This window comes from Trachurus japonicus, chromosome 12 (assembly GCF_045865225.1).
Source record: "Trachurus japonicus isolate A0001 chromosome 12, Traja_1.0".
Classification (NCBI taxonomy): domain Eukaryota; kingdom Metazoa; phylum Chordata; class Actinopteri; order Carangiformes; family Carangidae; genus Trachurus; species Trachurus japonicus.
The window spans coordinates 549,664-575,085 of NC_140918.1; the positions used below are offsets into that span (position 1 = coordinate 549,664).

Below are 25,422 nucleotides of genomic sequence, written 5' to 3' on the forward strand. Positions count from 1 at the left end.
AGATAGATAGATAGATAGATAGATAGATAGATAGATAGATAGATAGATAGATAGATAGATAGATAGATAGATAGATAGATAGATAGATAGATAGATAGATAGATAGATAGATAGATAGATAGATAGATAGACTTTATTATTAGACTCATGGTCCATTAAAAAAAAGATAGATAGATAGATAGATAGATAGATAGATAGATAGATAGATAGATAGATAGATAGATAGATAGATAGATAGATAGATAGATAGATAGATAGATAAAATAAAATAAAATGTGATGTACAAAAGTATATACAACAACAAATGCCCAAGCTGTATAGGCTACATTTATGGAAATTCTTCAATTGTGATGCCCCTTGTATCTTTTATTTATCTTTTTTTTTCTTCTTTTGATTACTTCTTTTATTTATTTCATGCATTAATTTCATACTCTCTATAGGCTCTGGTACTCAGCCTTGATTTCCTGTGTAATGCAGGAGGTGTGATGTTTCTTTCACTGTGATTTGATTTGCACATATGGACAGAAATGAGTATGTCATTGTATTTGTTCTTCATGTTTAATAAAGAAAGTTAAGAGAAAAAAAAAGAAAAAGAGACGACAAGAGAACAATCCCCCTCTACTCTCTACCATAGTCTCTGCTCCTCCTGAGGACAACACGGTTTTATCTCAGCTGCTGTGTCACTGGAGCAAAGAGTGATGAAGCATTTACTTATCAAACAATAAAAAATAGGACATTTAAAAAATATATATAATAATTTACAAATCAACCATTAATACAACAGGATTTAAAACTGGCTCCACAAAAACAGCACAAAACTCTCATTAAATAAATCCTTTGTAAGCACATTTATTAATTCATTAATAATAAACAAAATAAAAAAATAAAAAATTAAGTGATATAAAGGTTAAATGTACGATGCTGTTTGTTTCCATAAGTGTTCACTGACAAAAACAAAACTCAAAAACACTGGTTTAATGCTTCATAGTGTACACTGTATTTTTAGATTTAAATTTATAGTTTTGATTTTTTTTTTATTGTCTCATTGTCTTGTCTCAACTGACCTAATCTTTGTCTGAAATAAAATGTGATCTCTTGTGGGAAGTTATCTAATAGTGTTCCATTCCACATTTACAATTAAATTAAATTGATTTTTTTTTTAAAAAGATAAATAGCCTAATACTAGAGGCAAACGGTAGCCTATTTAACAGTTTGCCATTTCTCAGATACAAATAATAGAAAACCAAAATATAACAATGATAATAAAACAATATAATATTCCACACATATAAAGATGTGTGTAAAAATGACAGCGTCAACTCATCGTGAAAAGGCTAAAAATATTTAATCCTTCATATACTGTATTTTCAGATTTTAAATTTAGATGTTTTTTCTTGTCTCAACTGACCTAATCTTTGTCTGAAATAAAATATATTTACATGTATGTATGTATAATCTTTTGTGGGAAGTTATCTAATAGTGTCAACTCATCGTGAAAAGGCTAAAAATATTTAACAATAAAGTCTCAGTAAGTTGGATTCATTGTAGCTACAAACAGCGCCCCCTACAGATTATTTTCAAAAAGTCCTTAAAACATATCAAAACGAAACAAGCCTTATGTGTTTATGAAAGTTTAACTACTTTAATTCCAGACTAAAACTCTGACTGTGTATTTTTTTTCTTTTTTTTCCCCATTTGTATGTTGTTGTTGTTTTTATTTATTCTATCACCTTATTTTCTGGGTGGTTGTTGGTGGATATTTATGTATTGTTTGCTTGGTCATTTTGGCCACATGTTGACAAGTATTTTGAATTTTGTCTATGTAATGCCGGATTTTGTCAATAAAAATTGAGATTGAAAAAAAAAATCTAATAGTGTCAACTCATCGTGAAAAGGCTAAAAAAATATATATATAGAAGATGAATTTTTCAATGAGGGAGAAATAATGGACGTGTTTTTAGTGTCTTGGAGAGTTATTTTAAACAACTTTGTGTAGGTTAGCAATTTGAATCAAAGAATAGTCATAGCAGAGCATTTTTACACATTTTAAAATGCCTCTTTAGGGGGTCTTTAACAATAAAGTCTCAGTAAGCTGGATTCACTGTAGCTCCAAACAGCGCCCCCTACAGACCACATGTGGTACTGCTCTGACAGAGGAACTCCTCAGTCCACCTTAAAACTCTGAGCCCAACATGGCGCTTCCTGGAGGGGGGGGGGTCGGCCTGGCTGCCCCGCCCTGACTGAACACTGACTCGACGCTATCTGCTCCGTGTGTGTGTGTATGAGAGTGTGTGTGTGTCGAGGTGATAACTTCACTGTCACAAGTACAACACACACACACTCACGCAAACACGCACGCAAACACGCACTCAACACGCACGCCCCCCCTGCAGGTCCAGCAGCCGCTCCAGAGTCCAATGTTCGGCCTCTGGTCCTCTGGTCCTCCGGCTGCTGCACCGACCGCTGCTGCTCTCTGACCCCGGACTGAGAGGCTGAAAGTCGGACTGCAAGGCTGCGACGCTCCGCTGGTTCAGCTGGTTCTGGTTCTCCTCCACCGACTGCTGCTGCTCTCTGACCCCGGACTGAGAGGCTGAAAGTCGGACTGCGCTGCTCCGAGGCTCCGCTGGTTCAGCTGGTTCTGGTTCAACAAAGTTCCAGCAGCAGCAGCAGAGTTCAGAGTGTTTTGCTGTGGAGGAGTGATTGAGTGAGTGATGTCGGGACCAGCAGGCTTCGTGAGCCCGTTCCCCAGCCCGCGGTGCCTCGCCGCTGCTGCTGCCGGGGCTGCAGCTCCTCCCGCCGGGAAGCCGAAGCTCACACACCCGGGGAAGGCGATCCTGGCCGGTAGGTAGCCTGGGATACTTTCTGCTGCTGCTGCTTAAAGTTAAAGTTAAACTTACTGCTGCTGCTGTTGTTGTTGGGTTTAGGCGGCTGCACACAGGCCCGAGAGGAGGAGGAGGAGGGTGGGGTGGAGGGGAAAGTTAAATACACTCATGCACATGGGAAATAAGTCTCGTAGTCAGGTATCTCATAGTAAAACTGCACAGAACTGGGTTTTATGGTGATGAAGTTGCAGAAATTGGTGCAAAATCTGGTTCCAGTGATGGAAATGTTGTAGTTTTATGCCCTAAATCCTTCTATAACTCCAGATAAGTGAAATATGTAGCAGATACTGCTGTAAAAAGTAGCATATTAGTTTTAGACCAGAATGGATCTATGATGATAGATATTCAATCTAGTGCCTCTCTACTGGTTCACAGTCAGATATCTCATAGTAAAACTGCACAGAACTGGATTTTACAGTGATGAAGTTGCAGAAATTGGTGCAAAATCTGGTTCCAGTGATGGAAATGTTGTAGTTTTCTGCTCTAAACCTGTCAACTATGACACATACAGTCATGCATATGGTAAATACTCCACTCTAGGTCTCTTCCTACTGGTTCTTAGAGATAGATTTACTACTATAACTCCAGATAAGTGAAATATGTAGCAGATATTGCTGTAAAATGTTTTTGCTTTAGGCCAGAATGGATCTATAATGATAGATATTCAATCTAGTGCCTCTCTACTGGTTCACAGTCAGATATCTCATAGTAAAACTGCACAGAACTGGATTTTATAGTGATGAAGTTGCAGAAATTGGGACAAAATCTGGTTACAGTGATGGAAATGTTAAAGTTTTTATGCATAAACTTATTTACTAGGATAAATACAGTCATGCATATGGCAAATAATCCACTATAGGGCCCTTCCTACTGGTTCTAAAATGTTTTAGTGTTAGGCCAGAATTATCTTATTGATGCGTTTCTCACTGTAATGAGATCCTAGTGAATCCTGGAGCAGAAACTCTGCTTCCAACTCTGGAGACGCGTCAGTGTAGAGCAGATAGATGAAGTTCCTTCTACCAGGCCTGTGAGGGCAGATCGCCTCGGCCTGGGGGGGTCAACCTTGACTCTGTGTGTGTGTGTGTGTGTGTGTGGGGGGGGTTGTGAACCTTGACTCCAGTAGTGTAGTGTGATGTGGTGACGCAGCAGTCAGAGTGAAACCATGTGAGCATCCAGCTGATTGAGTTAGATCCAGATCACTGACACACGGGTCTCTGTCCTGTAGCAGAGACCTGACCCCCCCCGCCCCCCTTTAACCCCCTCTCTGCCTCTCTGCCTCCCTGCCCCCCCTATCTGCCCCGCTCCCTTTGCCCCCCCCCCCCGGTGTTTAAAGAGGCGTGGTAGCTGACGTAGAGCTAGGTGAACTCTAGTGAACGTCGGTTTAATCAGTGACAGGAAGTCAAACTTCACACAGCTCAGAGCTCAGAGCTCAGAGCTGATCATTACCATCAATACTGATAACTGACTGATGACCAATAACCAATAACCAATCACTGACCGGCTGGCTGGCTGGCCACGCCCCCTGAGAGGCAGGTTGACCAATCACTGACAGGCTGGCTGGCCCCGCCCCCTTGGAGCCAAGGTTATTAGAGTTTTAACATGTTCATCACTTTTTATCTTTATCTAGTTTTCTTTTCTTTTTTTTTAAATCTCAGTTTAGTTTTAGTGAGTTCAACAAGAGATGAATCAGTTTGAGTTTAGTTTTTATTTCAGAGGAATTGACTCGTTTTTATTTAGTTTTTATTTAGTTTTAGTCTTAGTTGTGGTCTAAACACATAAATAGGCTACTCCACTCTAGGTCTCTTCCTACTGGTTCTCAGAGATAGATTTACTACTATAACTCCAGATAAGTGAAATACGTACTGTAAAATGAATGGATCTATGATGATAGATATTCAATCTAGTGCCTCTCTACTGGTTCACAGTCAGATATCTCAGACTGAAACTGCACAGAACTGGATTTTACAGTGATGAAGTTGCAGAAATTGGTGCAAAATCTGGTTCCAGTGATGGAAATGTTGTAGTTTTCTGCTCTGAACCTGAAATTTCAGTTTAGTTTTAGTGAGTTCAACAAGGGAGGAATCAGTTTGAGTTTAGTCTTAGTTGTAGTTTTTATTTAGTCTAGTCTTCTAGATCTGGAGCAGATGTAAAGAGAACAAACATTTCCCTGCTGCTGGCAGCTAGTAGTGGATTTAAATTCAGTTTGACTGTAACGAACATGACGAGTCGTTAGACAAAATGCATTTTTAGTTTCAGAGCAACGAGAACAAAACAAAGAGGTGGAGCAGCAGATGATGAGAAACTGGTGGAATAAACTTTAATAATGTAATATAACATTTATACTGAATGTCTGAATAGAAACATGGTGACAGGTTCAGAGCAGCTGAAGAAACTCACACACTTTCTTCTCACTTGTAGTGTTTTATATTAATTAAAAGGCCGATGTTTGTGTTGTTTAACTTCCTTTGACGCCCTGAAGACGGTTACACAACACACACACCGGGCTTTTAATAAATACACAACACTGCTAGTCAGAAGAAAGTCTGCAGGAGTTTCTTCCTCCTCCTCCGACACACCCAAAGTGTTTGTTTCACTGCAGTTTATCTTCACTGATCAATATGTAAATATGAAGGTCACATATTAGATCCAGGTGCGTTCAAATGGTGTCAGAATAATTGGAAAAATCAGTTTCAGACTCAAATCTTTCGTGTCAACAACAGCGTGGTAGTTGTAACTTGTTGAGCTGTAACGTTATAAACCTGGAGGACGACGGTGAATGTGACAAACTTTTGATTCACAGTGCAAATATTTTCTTTAAAGGGATAGTTCAACAACATTTAGTCAAACTGGCCCATCACCATAATCCCTATAGTCATAGCAGTAGGTTCGTTACCTTTAATTGTCGGTGCAAGCTGTTTTTAGAACGGTGGAGCAGAGCCGTGAGCTGCTCAGAGCTACGCTACGGAGGCTCATTATGGGATTTCTTGGTTTGTTTCCCTCATCAAACTCATCAAATACACAATCCAACAACTCCACAACGCTCTGGTGGACAAGTTGTGAGCTGCACATTCACCACGCTATGAGATAATAACACAACGTTACCACACAGAGTTGTTTTAGAGGGAAATTCATGCAAAACCACTGATGCACGTTGCCTTCAGGGACAGTTTTTCATCAACAGTCTCTGTATTTACCTCTACAACAACTCTGTGTGGTAACGTTGTGTTATTATCTCATAGCGTGGTGAATGTGCAGCTCACAACTTGTCCACCAGAGCGTTGTGGAGTTGTTGGATTGTGTATTTGATGAGTTTGATGAGGGAAACCAAGAAATCCCATAATGAGCCTCCGTAGCGTAGCTCTGAGCAGCTCACGGCTCTGCTCCGCCGTTCTAAAAACAGCTTGCACCGACAATTAAAGGTAACGAACCTACTGCTATGACTATAGGGATTATGGTGATGGGACAATTTGACTAAATGTTGTTGAACTGTCCCTTTAAAACCAGGTTCATGAATAATGCTGAGTCAGTTATTGATCAGCAGAAACTGAAACGTCCACGTCGTCGTTGTTTTCACCGACTCGTTCCAAAGCACATGAACATGACGTGGGAATGTCCCAGAGGCCTTGAAGGCATCGTCCCTCAGGGCAAACACACTGACTGACGTGTGTGTGTGTGTGTGTGTGTGTGTGTGTGTGTGTGTGTGAGAGTGTGTGTGTGTGTAGCTGGTTAAACTGGTTGTGTGTCTCCTCCTCAGCCTGAACACCAGGACCGACAACAGGTACCATGACGACGATGATGACTTGTTGTTTGTGTTTTTTGACTCCGGTCTAAAAACTCCCAGTTACACAACACTTACCAAAATAAAAGCCTGGGTGTGTCAGAGCCTCTTACCAAAATAAAAGCCTGTGCAGCCTGCGGTGCGTTTGATGTCCTGGTGAAAACAGTAATTTGCGGCTCTGTTCTGTGTGATCGTGTGTCGGCCTGAACCTGCATGATGTCGTGGTGCCGTGGTGCGTTCGAGTGCACTGCAAAAACTCAACATCTTAGCAAGAATATTTGTCTTATTTCTAGTCAAAACTAATCTCATTTTACTTAAAATCAGACTCATCACATTAAAAAGCAGCTTGTTTTTAGACACTTTTTACTTCTTTCAAGCAGATTTTCACTTGAAATAAGTAGAAAAATCTGATAGTGGAGCAAGTTTTCTTTCTTATTACAAGCACAAAAAACTTTTTCTACTTATTTCAAGTGAAAATGAGTTTGAAACAAGTGAAAATGATCTAAAAACAAGTTAATTTTTAGGTGATGAGTCTTATTTTAAGTGAAAAGAGTTTAGTTTTAACTAGAAATGAGACATTTTGACAAGAAAGAAGACAAATATTCTTGTTTTTGCAGTGTGCATGCAACAACAAAGAGTCTTTTTAAACATCTCAGACTCAATTAAAGGGTTGTTTTCTTTGTTTTTTTTTAGCTGCTGCAGAAATGTGTGGTTTGGTTTGTGAACATGCCCTTTTGAATGAGCTGCGTTCACTAAACACTGGGACGTTGTAGCTTCAGCTCCTGCAGGAAAAATCTGTCAAAACTTTACAACAACTAATAACTAACTATACACACGATGAAGCTTCAGTAAAGTCAGATTCATAAAACATTCCTCCTGCATCGACACCAAGGAGTCTGAGCTTTATAAACACACTGTGTAGATGGTGATTCATCATTTATAAGTAAAGTTTTATATCTGTTCAGTTATTTATAGATGTCAGTGGTTCATCAGATCATTTATTAAGTGTCAGTAAATGATGAACATTGATGCTGCAACTAGTTAAACACTTATTAACACTCAGGTAGTTAAACACTTTGTAAAACAACTTAAATTTGAACTAAACTGAACTGAATCTGAACTAAAATCCATCTATAAATCCTGTGTTTAAAACTTAAAAGTGCAAAACTATCATCGGTTAAATGCACTTCAAATATTAAAAGTAATAAATAACATTATATTACTAATGAATTTATATTTCAGCTGCATTTTACAGTTGCAGCTTCTTGGTTAGAGAGCGTGTTAATAGAAGTTTTATTAAAACAAAGGAAGTTTCTACTTGTTAACACTTTGTAAAACAACTGAAATTTGAACTGAACTGAATCTGAACTAAAATCCATCTATAAATCCTGCATTTAAAACTCAGAAGTGCAAAAGTATCTTCGTTTACATGCGCTTCAAGTAATAAAAGTAATAAATAACATTATAATACTAATGAATTCATGTTTCAGCTGCATTTTACAGTTGCAGCTTCTTGGTTAGAGATCGTGTTAATAGAAGTTGAAGAATGATTCATGGAGTTTTTCTAAAGTTTGACCAGAAACTTCAAACTTTCTACAGTTGAGTGACGGAGCTGAAGTTTCCTCCGGCTCTTGAACGCGTCACGTGTCCAACAGCAGAGGATCAGACCATCTGAACTCTGTGTTGTCACGGTGACGATGTGGTAAAAACTCTGCAGGCTACACAACACTACACAACACTACACTACACTACACTACACAACACTACACTACACTACACTGCACTACACAACACTACACAACACTACACAACACAACACTACACTACACACCCCCTGTGGTTGGATGGAGGTGAAGGGGGTGAAGGGGGGTTGAGGGGGGGTTGGGGGGTATCTGTGGGGGGGGGGGGGGGTATCTGTGGGCAGAATCGCACTGTGTCGGCCGAGCCAATCAGAGGCCGGCTCACTGTTTGCTGTTGAACGGCAGATGTGCGACAGTGAGAGTTTTAAGGTGGAACGGAGGAGTTAAACAGGTGATGAATCATCTCAGAGGAAACTAAAAACACCTCTAATGACATTTAATTATTACACTAAGTTAACAGTAATACAGCTTTTTATTATTATTATCCTGTTAAATGCATCAGTGTTTGTGTTTTTAACCCTTTACCAGCAGCATGGTGTGGTGTGTTGCATCTCTGTGTGTGAACTGAACTGGACTCTATAGATGTAGTTTATTAGAACTGTCAGAATAAGAGTATTATCAAAGTTGAGAGTTTGCAAGTAAATGTTTCATTCTTGCACCTGTGCAGCTCCAAATATCTGATATCTGTCATCACTGGTCTCAGGTCAGTGTGTGTGTGTGTGTGTGTGTGTGTGTGTGTGAGGACCAGGAATGAAAAGGAAATGGGAATATTTGCTTTGTACGACGGCGTATTAGGGCCACATTGACAAATGAAAAAATCACAAACTTATGAGAATAAAGTCATAAATGTACGACTTTATTCTCATAATGTTATGACTTTTTTCTCGTAGGAAATGTACGACTTTATTCTTGTAAATTGTATGACTTTATTCCCGTAAATTAGACTTTATTCTCGTAAATTTATGACTTAATTCTCGTAGGAAATGTACGACTTTATTCTCGTAAATTTATGACTTTATTCTCGTAGGAAATGTACGACTTTATTCTCGTAAATGTACAACTTTATTCTTGTAAATTGTATGACTTTATTCTCGTAAATTTATGACTTTATTCTCATAAATTTATGACTTTATTCTCGTAGGAAATGTACGACTTTATTCTCGTAAATTTATGACTTTATTCTCGTAGGAAATGTACGACTTTATTCTCGTAAATTTATGACTTTATTCTTGTAAATTTTTTACTTTATTCTCGTAATTTACGACTTTATTCTCGAAGGACATGTACGACTTTATTCTCGTAAATTTACAACTTTATTCTCGTAATGTTATGACTTTTTTCTCGTAGGAAATGTACGACTTTATTCTTGTAAATTGTATGACTTTATTCCCGTAAATTAGACTTTATTCTTGTAAATTTATGACTTTATTCTCGTAAATTAGACTATATTCTCGTAATGTTATGACTTTATTCTCGTAAATCTACAACTTTATTCTCGTAAATTTACAACTTTATTCTCGTAAATTTACAACTTTATTCTCGTAAATTTATGACTTTATTCTCGTAAAAGTACGACTTTATCTCGTAAATTTATGACTTTATTCTCGAAGTCTGTGGCCCTAATACTCCGTCGTAGCTTTGCAAGTCGATTTGTTAAATGTTCTGCTTGCACTCCTAAAATCTTAAGTTAAAGGGGGAGAGAGGAGGTCACTGTGCTCCGAGTGAAAAAGTGAGTCTGGAGCCCTGAAAAGGATGTGAAAAGTCTAATATTTAATAATGTCATAAAGAATATGGGATCACTGAAGATACTGAGGATTATATGAGAGAAAGTAGATTTTAACCATCACTAACTTGTTGTCTGCAGCTGTGATGGTGATGGTGTGTGTTTGTTTTTGTGCAGAGGAGAGGCTGTTTTCTCTGTATGTGTGTGTGTGTGTGTGTGTTTGTGCATGTGTGTGTGTGTGTGTGTGTGTCTAAGTGTGTGTGTGCACCCCTCTGACTGACGTGGTTGTGTTGTTGCAGGTGGCATCGCTGGAGGCATCGAGATCTGCATCACCTTCCCCACAGAGTACGTGAAGACTCAGCTGCAGCTGGACGAGAAGGCAAACCCCCCCAAGTACAGAGGCATCGGTGAGGAAACCAAACACACCCAACCCGGTCGTTAATGTGTCTTTACATAATGTACAGCACCTCATCATAATCCAGATTCAGATTCAGATTTCACTTTATTATTAGTGCATAAAAACCAGAGACTGTTCAGAGATTCAAAAACTATTTACACACTGCAAAAACTCAAACTCTTACCAAGAATATTTGTCTCATTTCTAGTCAAAACTAATCTCATTCTACTTAAAATCAGACTCATCACATAAAAAGCAGCTTGTTTTTAGACACTTTTTACTTCTTTCAAGCAGATTTTCACTTGAAATAAGTAGAAAAATCTGATAGTGGAGCAAGTTTTTCTTTCTTATTACAAACACAAAAAAAAACTTGCTTTCACTGGCAGATTTTTCTACTTATTTCAAGTGAAAATTAGTTTGAAACAAATGAAAATGATCTAAAAACAAGTTAATTTTTAGGTGATGAGTCTTTTAAGTGGAAAGAGATTAGTTTTGACTAGAAATGAGACATTTTGACAAGAAAGAAGACAAATATTCTTGGAAAGATTTAGAGTTTTTGCAGTGCAGAGAAACGGTGCAGCTATAAAAAAAGTCAAACTGAGGATAACAGGTGATCTGTAACCCTCCTTACAGGACGAGGTCATGACCTCTGACCTCTGGTTATTGTTGTGTGATGATATTAGAGGTTGATATTCTGTTTATTGTTGTGAAACAGTGCAGATATTAACATGAACCTGCAGCAGGCTAACTGTTTCCACCCACTTCCAGCACCTATGCTAGGCTAAGCTAAGGTAACTGCGGATGGACAGACACTAGACTCGAGTTTAAATGGTGGGAGAAAAATAGATAAAACATAGTAGTATTGCAATATTTTGTGGTAATGTGTCGCAACATGATATTGTGATTTAGGATATTGCATCAATATTGTATTGTGTGGTTAAAATGAGCAGTGTTATATTACTCAGGATATTTAGTAATGATTGTAAAAGAACAATAATATTGTATCATGAGCCAGACAGTCTGATTCTATAGATTCATCAACTCAACTTTATTTATAAAGCACTTTAAGAGCAGCCTCAGCTGGAACAAAGTGCTGTACACGTACGTAAGTAAAAATAGAACATAATAAAAACGATGTAGAAACAGTAAAAACATAAGAAATAATAAAAACAGTATAGACACAAAAAACAATAACAATGTTCACTACACTAAAACAACACATAGAGTTGAAAGCCAAGGAATAAAAATGGAAATCAAACATGATTTAACTTGTTTCCTTTGGTTCATTGAGGAAACTGTGATATATTATTCTAATATATTTACAATAGTATTCATCAGAAATAAAACAATTTTCAACAACGTCATTAAAGTCTGAGCTGTGACAGCAGAATTACAGCAGATCCACATGGTTACAGGTCTGACAGAGAGTTGAGGAGCTGGATATTGATTAATGATTGATTAGTGAGGAGGCTTCAGGTCCAAAGTCTTCGGGGTCTCTGAGTCCTCCACCTGATTAATGAGAATCCACACAGACAAACACTTTGATCTCTGATGAACTTTGACCCTGTTTGTCTGTGGAATCATGCTGCCTTCATGTGCTATGGTACAGATGGTATTTTCCACTTGTGACCTGGTATTTACCAGTGCGTTGTTGTTACAGAGAAAATAAAGATGGTGGACACACAGATTCAGACTTGTTACTTGGGTAAAACCACAGATATATGACACGTGCAGCATCTACATGTATATATCTATGGGGTAAAACAATCTTGATTGCCTAGTTCATCTCTTACAGCAAGAAGATGAATTATCAAAACTCAAACGGTAAATATTAATATTCATGGAGATTTAGCACTGGCTATTTGGCTTTTTAAAAGTGTTTTTTACTGTACATGCAGGCATATATAAAGTGAATAGCTGCTAACTGTTTTCTAAAGGCTTGCCTTGCTCACCATTAACCAATCTTGCGTTGCTCGCCGCCATGTTGAAAAGGTCAAAGGTTATTCTCATCTCGGCAACTCGGGCATCAAAAAATTCTACGAGTTGCCCAGTGGAAAATACCACATGAGAGGGTGTTCATGTGCACTTTTCACCTCGTCTTTTGGTATTTACCATAATTACCATAGCACATGAAGGCACCAACAGACACAGGAGGAGATTAGTTCTTTGATTTTATATTTCTAGTCACTTATTAGTATACGGGGCCATCGCACCGAGCACTGGACCATGACCATATTTGGAGAAATGTTGAGATTATAATGGGTGTGTATTGCATGGAATGTTCGTGTCAGAGTGGGTGACATCATCGGTTAGAGTGAAGTTGTCTGAAATCGTCTGAAACTTTTCTCTTTCCACACTCCTCCCGGACACAATTTACACTCTACACACATGATTTTTTCCACAGTTGTAGACAAACATGTTCTGTCTCTCATCATCTGCTCAAAATATCAGAGAGACTTAAAGAATTTGAATTATCAGCCTCTAAGTGTGGCCATGTCTGTCTCTGCTCCTCATTGACTCCAATACAAAGATTTTCTGAGAGAAGCAGAACGGACCCCTGTTTTAAAATCGCACGTTTCTGCAAAATATTTACTGTAGAAACACCAGAATCACACCAAATCGTTCAGGACGTCCTTACAGCGATGATGGTCTGTGTTTTGTTCTGATAGGAGTTACCGTTTTGTCACAGTAAGCCCAAATGTGAGACCGGTGCAGAGGCAGAAAATCGCTCTTTTTCTCCACGTTTCTGTCTGCCTCAGCCTGGGGGGCCCCAATCGTCATGACAACCACCTCAAGTTGCCGTGGTAACCTCTGAGCCTCAGGCCAGAGCTCGTTAAGGTTCATAAACAATCCACCTGGAGCTCGTTAACATGTTTATAAACACACACAGATAGCTTCATGTGATTACAGCTCCTCAATCTCTGTCTGATCAGCTCTGTCTTGACCTGAAGATCGTGGGTTTGATTCCCATGTTGACAGAGATGGTATGGAAGAGGAATGGAAATGGAGGAAATTTTCTAGTTTTTATTTTATCACCTCTTTTTTCTTGTTTTATCCACTTTATCTGCTGTGAGACGTTCAAAGACTCTTCAGTTCATCTCATTTTGAGTTTTTACTGTTCTTCACAGTAACATCACAGGTTTTATCTCCATGCAGGAAATTATTGTGTCGTTCTTTCTAATGTGCATCCCAACCTTTCTCTCCTCCTCCCCCCCCGCCCCCCCCCCCCTCCAGTGGACTGTGTGAAGCAGACGGTGAACGGTCATGGTGTGAGGGGTTTGTACCGAGGCCTGAGCTCTCTGCTCTACGGCTCCATCCCTAAAGCCGCCGTCAGGTAACAGCAACACCTCAACATCTTCCTTCATCATAAATCTGTTTAACCAGGTCTTGTTTTGAATATTAAAGGGATAGTTCACTCAAAATTGAGATTCCCCCTCCCCCTCATGTGGACTAAGGGCTGGGAGAAGTTTCAGAGTCCTCCGTGGCTTCTCTGAGTTACAGCGGGGCTCCGTGCAGCACTGTATGTCCATATGACGGTTGAGAACGCAGCTCACTTTTCTTCGTCCAAAAAGACACACCAAAAAACATCCAAATACCTCCATGCTGCTCGTCTGTAATGTCCGTCTTGTATTGAAGCCTCAACATGAGAAATTGTTCAGAAAAAAATTAAATAAGTCTGTATTTCAAGCTTGTTTGTAGAGGAAGCTCCCAGTGTTCACTAGGGCTGTCAACGAATGGCAGAAATGAGGTTCGAATATTGCCTCTTAAAAAAAACAGATATTCGAATAAAATTCGAATATCTATTTTTTCATATTTTCTCCAAAAATCAATAAAAAGATATGGACTTTTATAGCGGTAGCCTGTATTTATTATCAGCGCATGTCAAACACGTTTTGAACAGCTTACATTACACAAAACAAACAGCTACACAATCAGCAACAACATTATATGCATATTAATACGTGAAAAAAGACCGCGTTTTACTCGGCGTTTATCAATTCATGTCAAACAAGTTTTGTGATGACGCGAGCAAACAGCTCGCTCGGGAACGGGATAAGAGCCAGCATGTTTTCTTCCCACATCAGTAATGATCCTTATAACGCGGATCAAGCACAGTCGCGATGAAGTGCAGAGGATCATCACTGCTCTCAGTGAACGGCACTATTTTTTTAATGCGCGGTTAAAGCTGTCACTCGGTAGTTTGGGAAAACAGAGAAGCTGCTTCTCTCCAGACGTGACCACACAGACAGGTGTGTGTGTGTGTGTCTGTGTGAGTTACTACGGTTACCGCGGCGCTCCCGTCCCCCGGATATTCCTGCAGCTGGATTGACATGATCCGGTCTGAGACATGAAACTCGTGGACTGAGGAGTCGTCCTGCTGCGTCCTGCTGCGTTCTGCACGTCACACCGACGAGCGTGCATTTGTAGGAGGAAGTTGTAGTTGCTGTTGTTGTGGTTGTGCGCGTGAAGATAATTTAAAAATAAATTATTAATATTCGAATATCATATTTTAATAATCGAATTTCATTTTTATTACTATAATTCGAATATACATTCGAATTTCAAATATTCATTGACAGTCCTAGTGTTCACTCAGTTCACTGCTTTCCCTGTGTCATTTCAAACATTTCAATTTTGAGTGAACTATCCCTTTAATCTGCAATACATTTTCTTTCTTTATAAACTGAATATGTTTCTGTCACTTATTTTCTGATCTAAATAAATGAGTTGATGATAAAAGTGTTTGATAGGTGCAGGTGCAGGTTATAATTTAGATGTTGTTGCTTATTCGCTTTAAGTTGACATCATCAAAATTCTTATTTCATCCAAACATCCAATAATATTCAAAAGAAAAGAAGATAAAAATGACTGAAACACTTCATTCATTACTCAAATATGCTATATTATGTAACTTTTCATTCTTTATATCAACTAAGTGATTAATCAACCAACTATTTCAGCTCTAATATCGATGTTTTAGTTGCCAGGTTGTAAAAAATGAATCCCCTGTTTGTGGTGTTTAAACTTTTTATTGCAAAAAAATGCTAATGCTAGTGACTGCTAATAAAAAGTTGAATAGTTTTTTGATTAATAAAAAGTAATAGGTGTTAATTTTTGTGTGTGTGTGTGTGTGTGTAGGTTCGGTGTGTTTGAGTTCATCAGTAATAAGATGCGTGATGAGAGCGGCCGTCTGGACAGTAAGAGAGGTTTCCTCTGCGGTCTGGGCGCCGGCGTGGCCGAGGCCGTGTTCGTCGTCTGTCCCATGGAGACGGTCAAGGTAAACAACAACCTTTTTATTATTACTATTAAGAGTATTTATTTATTATCTTTTTAATTAACATAGGATTTTATTTTGTATGCTTTTATTCTATTTGAATGTTCAGATTTTTTGCACTCTTTTTAATCTAGGAGCACACAATTTCATCTCATGTACACCGTACAAGAAATGACAAATAAAAAACCTTTGACCTTTGACCTTTGAACAACCAATCAGCTGCTACCTCAGGTTTTCTCCCATGATGCTTTGTGCTTTGTGCTTCATCTGTCTGCGTCTCGGTGTCGCTGCAGGTGAAGTTCATCCACGACCAGACGTCGGCCAACCCCAAGTACCGAGGCTTCTTCCACGGAGTCAGAGAGATCGTTAGGACCGAAGGTAACCACGGCAACCAGCGGCTCTAATCTGATCATCACACAGATTATTTTGATTTTTGATTTTTAATCTAACACAAAAAACACAAAAAATAATGATGAGGTTTGTCATGTTTCAACTTTAGGCTCAGATCAAAAATAGAAAATGGAAAAACGGGCCACAGGACTGAATTTGAATGATTTTAATATTTAATTGGTCGGGGTTTACCACGTGACCCCCCCTTGGTTACTGTTGCTATGTCTGTCAAGCTTTCACTCCCAGCCAGGCTACTATACAGTATATACGTATATATATAGAGTTTTCAGCGACATCGGCATCGAAATCAAATGAAATATCAGCACACTCAGCCTCCGTTTCCTTAGAATTTAAAAGGCTGTACTGCCCTACAACCCAAGAAAGGGGTAACTCATTTTTTGTCAAAAATGAGATTTTGTCATTTTTGGGACATTAAAGGTTCTGCTGCATCATGTGGATAAATATCTTGACTCAACGTTATCTTATTTGGGATATATTTGCGGGTAGTTTTCATAGTAACTCCCAAAAACTGCGGTGAAACAACAAGAGAACACAGTAACATGAGTTACCCTTTTCTTCCTGTGTATAGAATGTTCAACACGTCCTACTGTACAACAGGCTACTACCACTTTAGAACCAATGGGAGTTTCCTCTTTCTTGTGTTGTATGGCCAGGTTATATTTTGCCTCAATGCACAGACAGACAGAGGTAACTCTGAAATAAGGGTAAAATGTTAAGTTTGAGTTAAATATTTTTACACAGCTAGACTACTACTCGCAAAAGCAAAAGCAAGGATTTGAACAATTTTTAGAATCCTAAGTTCAATACAGTTGACTGGACAACAAAAATACTTTAAACTCATTTTTCTCAGAACTGCACTCTGAGGAGTTTTACCCCGTTCTTCTGTTGTAGGGCAGTGTATGTTTAACTGCACATTTAATTTTGTTACTTCAGCAATATGTGATATTGCTTTTATGCAACAGTTTCAACAATTCCATCTAAGCATGGATACATGTTTAAAACTCAATAAATGTGAAAAAGACACTTTAGTCTAGTCACTTAGAGGATCCTTTGCACACCGATACTGACTGTATCAGTGACTGAAGCAGAAATCATTAGGAATCAAATTGATTTCAATCGAAAATCCATTTTGAATCGAATCGTAGCCACAAAAACCAATTAAATATGAAAATCAAATTCAGTCCATTGGCCTGTTTGTTTGATTTCCTTTTCCAAACAGCAGAAACACAGTGTTTATTAGTGAATTCATGGTTGTGAATATGAGTTTTGGCTAAGAACTAATATTAAGTTAATTATATAAGTAGTATTGATTTCATTGGAGGGATGAGACTGAAAAGAAACTGGACAGCGCTGCCCCCTGCTGGTCCAGGTGTGTGTGTGTCACTACAGGAGTTCACTGGAGAAAGTTCTTCCTCTGATCAAACAGTTTTTATTTTGATATGTTATTTTAATATTTTCTGTGTGTGTAGGTCTGAAGGGGACGTACCATGAAACAGTTTTTATTTTAATATGTTAATATTTTCTGTGTGTTTCTGTGTGTTCAGGTCTGAAGGGAACCTACCATGAAACAGTTTTTATTTTAACATGTTAATATGTTGTGTGTTGTCTTTAGGTCTGAAGGGGACGTACCATGAAACAGTTTTTATTGTTATATTTTCTGTGTGTGTGTGTGTTTAGGTCTGAAGGGGACGTACCAGGGTCTGACGGCCACGGTGCTGAAGCAGGGCTCCAACCAGGCCATCCGCTTCTACTGCATGACCTCACTCAGGAACTGGTACAAAGGTACAGACGAGCCACACACACATAGAAACTGCTGCTATTAGAGATTATATCTATTATTAACTGTCTTTCTCTGTGCCCCCCATCAGTTTTCTTAAACACAAACACACATAGTTATTGCACATTGTTTGTCCTTTCTATGTATTTTTCTTTCTTCCTCTCTGCACTGAGCACTTATGTATTTTTGTTGTTGTATTTTATTTCCTCTGTATGTGGTTTTATGTAAAGCGTCTTTGAGAGCTGTAAAAGTGCTGTATAAATAAAATGTATTATTATTATTATTATTATTATTATTATTATCTGACATACATTACCTTTATTTAATAATCTCCAAGGCGACGACCCCAACAAGTCCATTAACCCCCTGTTGACCGGCCTGTTTGGAGCGGCGGCCGGAGCTGCCAGTGTGTTTGGAAACACTCCTCTGGACGTCATCAAGACCAGGATGCAGGTCGGTGGAGCAACAACAATAAAGACAACAACACAAAATGAAACAACAACAAGACTTATTTATGATTAACAGGAGTGGGAAGAAGCCAAAGCTTATTACTTTTAAACTCATTTTGACTCGTTGGCTTTAATACAACAGGACAGTTGTGTGTCTCTGTTTGTCTTTTATTGTGTTTTTATATTTCTTAGTGTTTTATCTGATCTCATGTTTTTCTTAGTGCTTTTAATTTACTGTATTTTAACTTTAACTTTCTTTATTTAACTGTTTTGTATCTGTTGTGCTGCAGCACTTTGGTTACCTTGTTGTTTTTAAAATGTGCTGGGCTATATAAATGAAGTGGATTATTAAACCCCACCCCTTCTCCCTATGTTAATTCAATAGATTATAATATCTTATAAAATAGCAATATATAGTGTATATATAACATATAATAATGTATAATATATATATATATATACCGTATGCACACACATAAGTACACATACACACACATATAGTCACAATGAGATGATGAGGAGTGTGTTTTCTGTTGCCAGGGTCTGGAAGCTCACAAGTACAAGAGCACGATGGACTGCGCCATGAAGATCATGAAGCACGAGGGGCCGAAGGCGTAAGTTCACTACACTGACAAGGAGGAGATAGATAGATAGATAGATAGATAGATAGATAGATAGATAGATAGATAGATAGATAGATAGATAGATAGATAGATAGATAGATAGATAGATAGATAGATAGATAGATAGATAGAAGGACATTCTTCTGCCAGGATGCTCCAAAGGGAAATGTGCAAGGGAGATAAATAGGATACAAAGAGGAAGTGTATGATAAATCAATCAATCAATAAGTTTATTTGCCCCCAAGGGGGTGATTAATTTGCAGAAGCAGGAGCACACGAGACAAAATATACAAAACACATGGCTTAATAAATTACATTACATTACAGATGGCAATACAGACCCAAGATAAGTTAGGAGGGAAGGCTGTTTCACCCTGACTACCTTTTCCTCCTGGCATTTAAAAGAAGAACAGCAGAAGGTACAATGTCTAAAACAATAGAATAAACACTACAAGTACAAAGGAGAAACCTAGACATACAGTAGGTTAAATACTGTGCTACATACCTTGAGTGCAGTAATAGAAACAGTCGGTGCAGGAGAAGTTAAAAACCTTTTATGAGCTTTTATACTAAACACCTCCACAAAAAATACAATACAACAACTACAACAACAACAAAGAAAGCAACACACATGCCTTATACACTGCAGCTGTGTTGTGTTGTAGCACGTTTGTTTCAGCTCCTACAAACACAAAAGTCTAAGTCACCAGCTTTGAGCTCCATGTTGGATGTTATTTAACCGTCCTGTTGTCCACCTGGGGCAAGGAAGGAAGGACAAAGGAAAAGTAGGAAGGAAGGAAGGAAGGAAGGAAGGAAAGGGAAAGATGGGAGGAAAGAAGGAAGGAAGGAAGGAGGGAGGGAAAGAAGGAAGGAAGGAAAGGGAAAGATGGGAGTCTGTTTTTTAATGTGAGGACTACGGACGGAAACTAGCTTTGAGCTAAATCCAGCACACTAGCGTTAATTTGTTATTTAATGTGCACTGTCCTCGACAAATAAACAATAAATGAATGAAATGAAATGAAAATGAAGGAAGGAAGGGAAAAGGGAAGGAAAGATAGATGGAGGGAGGGAACAGATTGGGTCAAAAAGGAAGGAATGAATGTGTGATCCGTGTACAGTTACTGCCGTAGGCTATTTTATATATATATATATATATATATATTTTTTTTTTATCCTTTAAATGTTTTTTACTGTGTCATTGTGTTCTGTTTTGTGAGACATGTCTATAATGAAACCAGAGAGGAATTTCCACTCTGTGGATAATAAAGGTTTTGAAATTGAAATTGAAAAGGAAGGAAGGAAGGTTGGGAAAAACGGTTGTGGGAAGAAGGAAGGGGAAAATGAAGGAAAGAAAGATGGAGGGTCAATTGGATCAAAAGAAGAAGGAAGAAAAGTAAGGATGAAGGGAAGGAAGGAAAGACAAAGGGAAAGAAGGAAGGGAAAAAGGAAGGAAAGAAAGATGGGTGGGTCAATTGGATCAAAAAGGGAAGGAAGTAAGGATGAAGGAAGGAAGGGAAAAAAGATTGTGTAAAGAAGGAAGGGAGAAAGACAACAGGAAATGTTAAATGTTATTTTCAATAGAATCTTTATTCTTTCTCTTTCTCTCTCCTCAGCTTCTACAAAGGCACGGTCCCTCGGCTGGGCCGGGTGTGCATGGACGTGGCCATCGTCTTCATCATCTACGAGGAGGTGGTGAAGGTCCTCAACGTGGTCTGGAAGACGGACTGAGACGGAAAATGAATGAAAATCCTCCTCTTCTTCCTCCTCTTCCTCTTCTTCCTCTTCCTCCTCTTCCTCTTCCTCCCGGTGCTACACGAGCCAGGAGCTTTTAAACTACCTAAGCTACCTCCTACTGGTCATCACACACACAGACAGACACACACAGAGAGAGAGGGAGGGAGGGGCTGGTTTGGTCTTAGCTTTTTATTTATAACAGTTAGTTCCAGTGGAAGCAGCAGAGCAGAGTCGCTGCTTCTCACACTTACAGTGGATAGTTCACCCAAAATAGAAATTTCATTATCTCATTATCTACTACTCCCCCTCATGTGGACTAAGGGCTGGGAGAAGTTTCAGAGTCCTCCGTGGCTTCTCTGAGTTACAGGGGGTCTCGGCGTAGCAGTGCATGTCCATATGACGGTTGCTAATGGATACCAACTGTCTTCGTAACAAAAAGACACACCAAAAAACATCCAGATACCTCCATGCTGCTCGTATGTAATGTCCCTCTGGTATTGAAGCCCTGACATGAGAAATTGTCCCAAAAAAATTAAATAAATCTATATTTCAAGCTTGTTCCCAGTTCGTCCAAATTTGACGAACCAGGAAGAGGAGCTTCGAGAAGCTTCTGCTACAAACAAGCTTGAAATATAGACTTATTTAATTTTTTTCGGGACAGTTTCGCATTTCGGGGCTTCAATACAAGAGGGACATTACAGACGAGCAGCATGGAGGTATCTGGATGTTTTTTGGTGTGTCTTTTTGTTACGAAGACAGTTGGTATCCATTTGCAACCGTCATATGGACAATATGCACTGCTTACGCCGAAATTTGAATTTTGGGTGAACTATCCCTTTAACGCTTTTATTTTAATTTTTTAAAATGATTTTCTTCTTTAATTCCAGAAAAGGGTGAAGTTCGTTTTTTTTTTTTAAAAAGAGCTCAGGGAAGGAACGGGGCATTTTAACTTTTCACGTTTCACCTGCAGCTCTTTAAAAGTCCAGTCACATTGAAGCTGTTGTAATATTATGAACTCAACCAGTCGCCAACGGCAACGGCAACGCCCGACCAACCCGACATAATGTGATTCACACACCGCAAAGAAATGATACTTGAAGACGAGATAAAACCGTATGGATCCAGTCTAAAGTGAAAGAGAGAAAGAGAAAGAAAGAAAGAAAGAAAACCCTCCTGATATGCAACCATCGTTCAGTGCCTCGGTCAATAATCGATACTCAGACCTCACACGCTGCACAACTAAAGGTACAATAATCAGATTAATCAACATCGTAGGAGAGATGCAGCTTCACTTTTACGTTGCAGAGATGTTTTAATCCTTTAATCTACTCACAAAAACAAAAAAAAGAAAAGAAAAAGTGCCTATGATGATAATATGATCTGATTCATTTTGATCTTCTGAGATTAAGAATGAGTGAATGTTGCTGTGTGAATCGGTCACTACAGGTGGTTTGTAAAGAGAGAGATGTCCTCAGCTGCACACGCTGCTGTTCTCAGTTCATCCTAACCGTTAGTAGGAAATATTATTATTATGATTATTATGATTATGATTTTTTAATTTTGTCTTTCTGCTTCAGATGTTTTAATTGCCTTCGGTGCATAGAGAGATGCCTGTTTGAGAAGAAGTGCCATTAACAGTGCCTTCCAGCTCGTTCGCTGCAGGACGAGCGGTGTAGGAAAAGCTTTTTATTGCAGAGTTTCAGGTTCTGTTGTTTTTTAATTTTTAATTTTTAATTTTTTTTAAAAAATGTTTAACGATGTAATATTAATTGCCTTTAATTTTTTTTACATCAACTGACAACCCAATGTGCCAACTGCTGCTCAGAAATATGAAACCATGTTATAGACTAGAGTCTGACATGTTTACATGCAGTGCAATTCATGTGTAATTTTATTTTATTTTCCTTATTTTGCTCATCACACAGTCTTTGTGTTGGATACAGTGTTTACTTTGACCTTGTGTCATAGACATAGATATATAGATATATATATATATATATATGCAGTATATAAGTATCTGTGGAGGTTAACTTTCATTATATCACAAAACATTCGCTGTAGCTCAACACAGTATTGTGCCTTCAGTCTAATTAACTCTAACATGTATGCTCATCACCAATAAACATGGATCAGACTGTTCACAGTGTCCTGTTCATTTCATTCATGGTGGAGAAGTGTGAAAATGAAAGAAAATATGTGTGTAGTGTAGCTATGTCTGTAACTGTAATCACATAAAGTTACCAGATACATTGTGTGTGGTAGAGGAGCGCGCAAATACACACGTGCATGAATGTTACTCTGGGTGGCCCGGAAAAGTGTTCCCATTCTGAGGTCATTACACACTGCAAAAACTCAAATTCTTACCAAGAATATTTGTCTTATTTCTAGTCAAAATGTCATTTCTAGTCAAAACAGATCTCATTATAATTAAAATAAGACTCATCACATTAAAGTAGCTTGTTTTTAGACACTTTTTACTTCTTTCAAGCAGATTTTCACTTGAAATAAGTAGAAAAATCTGAAGTCTTTCTTTCTTACTACAAGCACAAAAAACTTGCTTTCACTGGAAGATTTTTCTACTTATTTCAAGTGAATATTTGTTTGAAACAAGTGAAAATGATCTAAAAACAAGTTAATTTTTAGGTGATGAGTCTTATTTTAAGTGAAAAGAGATTAGTTTTGACTAGAAATGAGACATTTTGACAAGAAATAAGATTTATCTTGGAAATCTTTGGAAAGATTTTGAGTTTTTGCAGTGCAGGCTACTTCTGGCATTGAAAAAGTCTACCTGGCCATCAGCCACCGTCGGGTCACACGAAACTTGACAGGGCGGATGAACCTGGCCTCATAATGAACATACTAGGATTTCGGCCGCCTAGCTCAAAGCGTTTACAAGTTATTCAAAAAAAAGGCATTAAAAAGCAAGCCTCATCACCCCCCGGGCGGTGACCTTTGACCTGGTCTGAGCTTGTGAGCTTTTTTCAAAGTGAAAGGGGCAGGCTGGCCGAAACCCTGCCACAAGGCAAAAACTACAAAGTGTTTGTGATTCATTTTAGGCAGTTTTCAACTGGTCGACTATACAAGTCAGTCCGATGTACTCAGTTCACCCTATGAAGAAAGAAGCCTGAATGTAGCTACCGGTTATTGGGCTACTTTTTATTCAAGAAAGTCGCCCAATATAAAGACCAGTTGAAGACTAAGGCTAACGAGTCAGTTTTTCTCAGTTTGAGCTACTTCTTTTAGAAGAAAGTAGCCTGTTTTCAACTGGTCCGTTTTTAAGGTATAGATCTTACACAGTCATATGCGCAATAACACATATATACACTTTTTTTTATATTGTAAATGTAATTTCGTTATATTACTTTTACCATGAATGACAATAAAATTAAATTTTGAACTTTATACAAGGGTCTGTCTTTAATGTACAAGGCTGAAACAATGTATTCAATGTAGAAAGTAGCCATTTCCCTACTGGGGCACTTTGACGTTGAATGAAGAGCCCCAAACTGAAGGGGCAGGGCCACGCCGGATGGGCATCACCGAGTCGGGTAGCCCGTTATTACCTTAGCTCAGGTTTCCATCTTTGCTGAGCATAACATTCGTTCAAAATTAATTTAAAACCTGTCCCGTACACGGTAGACGCCTGTCTAAACAGACACTAGCTGGGTCAGCAAATAAAAGTAAAAGTAAAAGAAAAGAAAATAGATAAAGTTTTAAGTTCTCAGCTATAAGCACGTGAAAAGAGAAATGTTTTAAATGTCTTAATATAAAATGAAGTAAAATAGGGAGGTGTAGTAGGATAAAATAGAATAAAAATGGATGAATTAAAATAGAATAAAAAAAGATAATAATAAAAAATAAAAAATAAAACAAATTGATGGTTTTATAACGATTAAAATAATAAGAATCAGTTAAAAGCCAGGCTAAAAAGGTAGGTCTTCAGTCTGCTTTACTGTACCACTAGCATCTTTGCGTCGTGACCTTGCTTCGCGTTTTTTGTGCCGCTGCGCTTGCCGTAGTTGTCATTTGCAGAGTCCGGACTTCTCCTTAGTCGGGACGAATGAAAGAAAGATGTGTGTGTGTCTGAGTGTGTGTGAGTTTGTATGAGTGAGAGTGTGTGTCTGAGAGCAGCAGCTTCTCCTTCTTCTTCAGTCCACCATGAGTGTGAATGGCGCCGCTCACAGAGGCTTCTACTTCAGCACCGTCTTGTCTCTGGCGCGGTCGCTCGCTGCTCACCAGTTCCCGTCCATAGACAAGGTAAAACGCGTTAGCTTCGGGCTAACGAGCTACCGGCTAGTCTAGGAGGCGCTAAGGCTAATACCTGTCAGTTTGAGACAGACACCGAGACTGAGGCCCGTTTCGGTTCTTCATGTGTGTGTGTTTGTTCTGTTGTGAGTCTGAAAACACTCCCAACACGTCTTTTATCGTGTGTGTGTGTGTTTTATTGTATAATTGTGTGTTTTATCAGACAAACTCGAGCTGATAGTAGCTGAGCTAACGGCGGCTAACGCTAGCTGCTGCTGCTGCTGCTGTTGTTTTGAACCTGTCGTTAATCTTTAATCTTCTTCCTCCGGGTTTATGTTCAAGACTCACAACGGAGCTCAACAAATCCCACATTCCTGCACTTTCACTGCATTATAAAGTCAGTGTGTTATTATTCCTGTTAGCTCGTTATTAGCTTCCATTCAAACGGGCAGACACAGGAAACACAGGCTAATGCAAACTTTGTTATT

At 38.6% G+C, this 25,422-nt stretch overlaps 2 protein-coding genes across 3 annotated transcripts in view; both read left to right on the plus strand.

The window, feature by feature from the left end:
- Positions 1-2,302: 2,302 nt before the first annotated feature.
- Positions 2,303-20,801, plus strand: slc25a1b (slc25a1 solute carrier family 25 member 1b). Its single transcript, XM_085792508.1, has 9 exons — positions 2,303-2,841; positions 10,323-10,430; positions 13,655-13,754; positions 15,560-15,698; positions 15,989-16,073; positions 17,784-17,888; positions 18,221-18,336; positions 18,873-18,946; positions 20,569-20,801. Exons 1-9 carry the CDS (start codon positions 2,712-2,714, stop codon positions 20,681-20,683), a joined length of 972 nt encoding a protein of 323 aa, XP_085648634.1. The 5' UTR covers positions 2,303-2,711; the 3' UTR covers positions 20,684-20,801.
- A 3,909-nt stretch (positions 20,802-24,710) lies between these two features.
- pi4kaa (phosphatidylinositol 4-kinase, catalytic, alpha a) overlaps positions 24,711-25,422 on the plus strand; it is a 69,466-nt gene continuing 68,754 nt past the window's right edge. The window contains exon 1 of one of the 2 annotated variants that reach the window (XM_085792510.1): positions 24,711-24,946. In XM_085792510.1, the coding sequence (XP_085648636.1) occupies positions 24,848-24,946 (99 nt within the window). In that variant the 5' untranslated portion in view covers positions 24,711-24,847. The remainder of the gene's footprint in view (positions 24,947-25,422) is intronic. The other variant, XM_085792509.1, reaches the window with a different exon arrangement.

Coding starts and splice junctions, on each gene's coding strand:
- slc25a1b (XM_085792508.1), top strand. CDS start 2,712: ATGTCGGGACCAGCAGGCTTCGTGAGCCCGTTCCCCAGCCCGCGGTGC. Junction 15,699..15,988: donor GTCCCATGGAGACGGTCAAG/GTAAACAACAAC, acceptor GTGTCGCTGCAG/GTGAAGTTCATCCACGACCA. Junction 16,074..17,783: donor AGAGATCGTTAGGACCGAAG/GTAACCACGGCA, acceptor GTGTGTGTTTAG/GTCTGAAGGGGACGTACCAG.